The sequence below is a fragment of the Montipora foliosa genome, chromosome 8, assembly GCF_036669935.1.
Source record: "Montipora foliosa isolate CH-2021 chromosome 8, ASM3666993v2, whole genome shotgun sequence".
NCBI classification, from domain to species: domain Eukaryota; kingdom Metazoa; phylum Cnidaria; class Anthozoa; order Scleractinia; family Acroporidae; genus Montipora; species Montipora foliosa.
This window is the reverse complement of record NC_090876.1, coordinates 1,583,792-1,589,020: the sequence shown is the minus strand read 5'-3', so window position 1 is coordinate 1,589,020 and position 5,229 is coordinate 1,583,792. Positions and strand designations below refer to the sequence as shown.

The window sequence follows — 5,229 nt, the reverse complement described above, 5'->3', positions numbered from 1 at the left end:
AATAAGAAACAAAGTAATTCCTTCTAAATTGTTGAACCAGTTTGCAAAGCTCTTAAAAAGAGGGACGAGATGTAAATCTCTTGGAACAATCAATGAAGTGATCATCTTAGATTGAAAAAACAAAATACTCTGATGACAGAAGTGATCCTCGCACTTATCTGGACAATTTAAGCAATAATCTCTTTTATTAAATTCTCAACCTGGGATAATGCAATTCTCGTGCTCTGATTGGTTCACTCAATCTCGGTTATCAGCTCATATACCCTGGTTTGACCTTATATGGTAAATGATTGATCTAAGTGTTGCCAAGCTAAATGTTTTTTCGCCGGAAAGCGAAATTTCTCTCTGAAGAAAGCCAAAAAAAAAGTTTTTCAGAATAGCTGGGTTAAGTTCCGACGTTTAAAAGTACGCGAAAAGGTAAGAAATGTTTTTGTGACGAGCCTGCGTCTGTCTGACCACAAGGTCTTACACGACATCGCATCGGTTCTCATCAAGTTTTTTCGATTTCTCTCGGATTTGCTCGCTTTTTTCGTTCGCATTTGGTACTTTCTAAACTTTTGGAGTTTAAAGGAATTTAATAAAATAATTATTCCATTCGCGCTTGTTGGATATGAGACTGGTTATAGCCAACTCGGCGCTACGCGCCTCGTTGGCTATTTACCATCTCATATCCAACGTGCGCTCATGGAATAATTGTTAAATAGCCTTTAAAAATTGGCGAGAATAATTTTTAATTTACCTAAGAATATGGGATCATCACATGTGCTCGAATATGCCTTTTGGTGCCCGCTTAGTTATCATTTCACCATAGCCTACCGCAGGAGCTTCGAACACAATTGCACTCAAGCACGATTCGGAACATAGACAGCGGACAAATGTTCTATCTGATGGCCTTGCGTTTTGGCACGAACCACGGAGAAAATGCCATAGCCCGTAGAGGCCCGATATTGTGGAATACTATGGTACGTAACATAAAAGACTTTGGGGACAAGAGCTACAAGTGTCTGGCAAAGACACTTCGATCTGGTGACCGTTTCAAAGAATTGACACTTAGGGAGACTTGTCGACTGCAAATTTTAGAAGTACAGATTTTAGCTTCATTTAAGGAAATCTACGTATTTTGAGTTATCGGTTAGATGTAAAAGGCATGCACATCGCCCCTTAATTAATTTGATATTCACTGTGTGATGTAGTCTTACAGCTTTTAACAATTATTTACTTATTTATTTATTTTTTATGAACGATTTAATTGTGTATATAGCTTGAATGTATAGTGTTCATTTTCAGATATTTAGTTTTTATTTGCACGACCCTACAAGCTGCTGAGCTGTGCTGAAATAAAGGCTGTCTGTCTGTCTGATGATCTGTCTGATTCGAACCTATGATCTCTGCGATGCCGGTGAAATGCTCTACCAAATGAGCTTTGAACTTGAAGCCCATCATTTTGGGGCAGATCAATTTGTTGGGCTCATGTGTTCCTGTGAAAGGACTGCGACCGTATCGGTATGTGGGATGAGATTCAAAAGATCTCAACCTGGCTGACTCTGAGAGTTTTTCTCCGGGTTCTCTGACTTTCTTCCCTCCTGAAAATTGTTCTGTAACGCACTATCAATCATTAGGACCGTGCTCTGTTGTGTTGTCCTTCGGACAGTTTCATCACAATTGGCGAAATTCTTTCACTAAATTTAAGCCACAGGAACCAGTCTTGCTCGTGATCGTTTCCTTTAATTTACGGTGAATGTTATATCTCTTTTAATAGAAATGTGACATGTCAATAAAGAACTTAGCCATGCCGATGAAACCGTATGCAAATGGCCCACGATGAGTTGGTGCAGCGAAATCAAGGATTCTCCTTGTTTTTACAGCAAAAATGCCTGTATTTGAATGTTACAATCCATAATTAAAAGCAGTTTCACTGATTGCTTGAGTAGCTTATTTAAAATTTCTGACTTATGGGAGAAATGGCAGATATCCCTACATTTCGTCACGCAACCATTGTTTTCAGTCAGTTCTCACTGTTTCAGAAGATCTGGTAAGTTGCCTCTTAAAGGACCAAAGCTCGACTTTTAGCCCTAGACTAACATTAAGGGGCAGTCTGTAATTAAAATATAAGTTCTTCTCCTCTTTAAAATTTCTACCGCGTTGAAAGCATAGCTATTAACATTCCCCGATAATGTTGATCGTGACCAGTTGCAAACAATTTTGAAATCGTAAAAGCCAAGCACTCGCGAAAATCGGTTGGGTAAATTTATTAAAAATGCAAGCAATAGCAAAGGTAAAGGTGGCATTAGCATTTTCAAATCCCAAGCCCTTTCAAATCTCTTCTTATGCGGAAATTTTGGACTGTGGTATTCGCGTAAACAGATAAGATTGTCACGATAGAGAGTGTCACGATTATCACGTCTTAGTCAATTTTCTGTGCAACTGAACTATAAGTTTAACTGTCGGAGAAGGTGTGAACGGACAAAAATGCAACCGAGAAAAGGGCTGCTGAAATAAAGTGAAACGTATCTTCAAAAAAGCATAGAGAGAATGATATCCATCGGCTGAGACTAATTTTGATCATTCGCTGTTTGGTTCACTGGGCAGGAATTATCATGTGAGTAAATGCGATGAGAACTGCTTCGACTTGTCCTTCTTAGTTATCGATTAGTTAGAAGTGTATTGATGCATAATTATATACCATACTTACTCGCAAGATACACAATCAGAGCAAAAACTTTGATCGTCATGTTCACTGCTTCGTCGAACCTCTGTTTGTTAGTCACAAAGACAAAGACAAACCGTTGATTAATGCTAAACGTTGCCTGAAAAGTTTTAAATGACAGCCTAAGATGTCACGCTAGACGTCAGTAGATGGGTTTGAGTTGTACCATACGCTGTACATGAATTGTGCAAACGATTAAATAAGCTAGCTACAATTGCGGCTAGCCTACTGTAATTGATGACGCAAGAAATACCGTATGTAAATTTTCTGTTTGACCTTCCTTGAACTACCGGGTGTGAAGTCAGATGCGAATCACAAATCACGACCAATTGCTACTTCTGCGCTCAAAGCAACCTATTTTTTGCAGGGTCTTTCTTCTCTGCTTGCATTGAGAAAAGACCCTGGTTCAGGCTGGTCACGTGGCACTCGTCGTCAAACATTTTCCCACTGGGGTAGTGTTTTGATCCCGCAACTGGGCGAAAGCGTATTCATTTGACAAGGCATTTATTAAAATAAGTAATCTTTCGTGCAACGTGTCTCGCACCGCCATTGCAAGACAAGTTCCACGAATCATTGCTCAATGTAACATACTTTGCAACGTCCAAAAACGTTGCGAGACCAGTTGCAGAGACCGTTGCGGAGAATACAATACACCTTATTCCAAAATGGCCTCCACTTAGATATGCTTTTGTTTTTATTGAAATTAGACCTTGATGCCTCGTTCACGGCAAAATATTTTTTTGAATTTTCAGCTCAAGAACGAGGCACCAAGGGCTAATTTGAACAAAAACAAAAGAATATTTAAATGACTGCCATTTTGGAATAAGGTCTATTGGGTTCTACTTTCCGCAACGGTTGCAGCGAATTTTTTAAGCATTGCGCAGTTAACTTCTGTTTTGCAACTCACTTGTGTTGCAACGGTTTACGGCACCAGCCAATGAAAATGTTCCTTTAACCCCATGTGATCATCGAAACGAGACAAGTTGCTTCAAACATTACTCAGTGTAATCTGAGACCGTTTGTAGAAATGGCGTTGCGAGACAACTTGCAAGACAATATACACAATGTAACGGTGCCTTAACAGCTTTTCAAAGTTTATAAAAGTTCTTTGCAACTTAAATTACATATTCTCTAAAAATAGTTTTTGTCAAGAGGCTTAGAATTGCGTTGTTTAAAAGTAATTTCTGGGTTAACGTTAAGTGAGTTGCAAAGTGAGTTGATACTTTGTACACAAAATGAAATGCACTGCCGTGACACAACCACTTTAATTAATCATATTTTCTTACGGGTCTTCACATCCCAACATGGAGTCTTTTTTAGGCTTCTCGGCTAAAAGTCAGTATAGAAGGCGACTGGAATATTACGTTTTCCAAAATTAGCCTCTCCCTGACCACAGCCACCTTTTCTTTGCACACGGATGGTAGGTTTTTCGGAAATATTGTAAGCGGTGGTAGCTTACACAGTCAAACAGTCAAATATCATCTCAACACTGTCCAGGGAAAAGGGGTGCTTCAACGATATTTGGCGAGGATCGTGTGAGCTGCAAAAAGCCATCTGGTTAATATCAGACGTTGACATTTATTATTAAGTAGTTTTCGTGAATAGTCCAGAAATACCTTGATAGCTGGGAAAATCTTTTTTACTCAGAAATAAAGGTTAAGTGTGATTAGTCACACAGTTGAGTGAGAAAAGCAAGTATGGCGTACAATAGGAAAACATCGGCGAAAGAACGAGCACTCATCAGATTTCTGTACATGGAAAAGAGGTATTCTCTGTGGTAAATTGCCGCAAAAGTCGACCGAACTGTAGCAACAGTAATGTGAGTTTTAAAAGATTTTAGCAGTCGTTCAACGCATTCGCGAACTCACGCAAATGACACCGACGAAAGGAGGGGGGAAGGTCAAGAAAGTTGTTATCCAGAGAAGAGAGACCCTTATAAGGGCTCTGCTCAAACTGTGGCGTACAAAAGGTGACTTTACTGCCAAAACAATCATGAATGAGGCAAACATCCCTGAAGGTAATGTGTCAGCTCGCACTGTGGGAAGAATCTTAATTAGCAAAGGGTACCTTTTATCTCCAGGGGCCCTTTTCTTGAAAGTCCCGAAACTTTACGGGCCATTTTCGGGTGTCACAATTCCCTCTGTATCTCAAGAACGGAGAGGATTTAAGTCGTCAAACTTCACATTTAGTTTGTTTTTGTTTCCTTGAAAATATCTTGAAAGATTGGCTTTCCTGGACAAGCGATTGGCAGATTTACAAATGGCTTTCCGGGCCCGAAAAGTTTTCGGGACGTTCGAGAAACGGGCCCCTGGGGCCCGTTTCTCGAACGTCCCGAAAACTTTTCGGGCCCGAAAAGCCATTTGTGAAATTGCCAAACGCTTGTTTTGGAAAGCCGATCTTTTAACATGTTTTCAAGGCAACAAAAAGAAAAATAACTGTGAAGTTTGAGGTATTAAATTATCTCCGTTCTTGAGATACAAAGGGAATTGTGACACCCGAAAACGGCCCGTAAAGTTTCGGGA

General features: G+C 39.8%; 1 protein-coding gene across 1 annotated transcript in view; it reads right to left on the bottom strand.

The window, feature by feature from the left end:
* The window catches only part of LOC138012737 (dorsal-ventral patterning tolloid-like protein 1), a 14,130-nt gene extending 11,010 nt beyond the window's left edge, over positions 1-3,120 (bottom strand). Inside the window, exons 1-2 of the mRNA XM_068859613.1 lie at positions 2,961-3,120; positions 2,693-2,753 (exon numbers count right to left, since the gene is read on the bottom strand). Coding sequence (XP_068715714.1) covers positions 2,693-2,732 — 40 coding nt within the window. The 5' untranslated portion in view covers positions 2,733-2,753; positions 2,961-3,120. The remainder of the gene's footprint in view (positions 1-2,692; positions 2,754-2,960) is intronic.
* Positions 3,121-5,229: the final 2,109 nt, after the last annotated feature.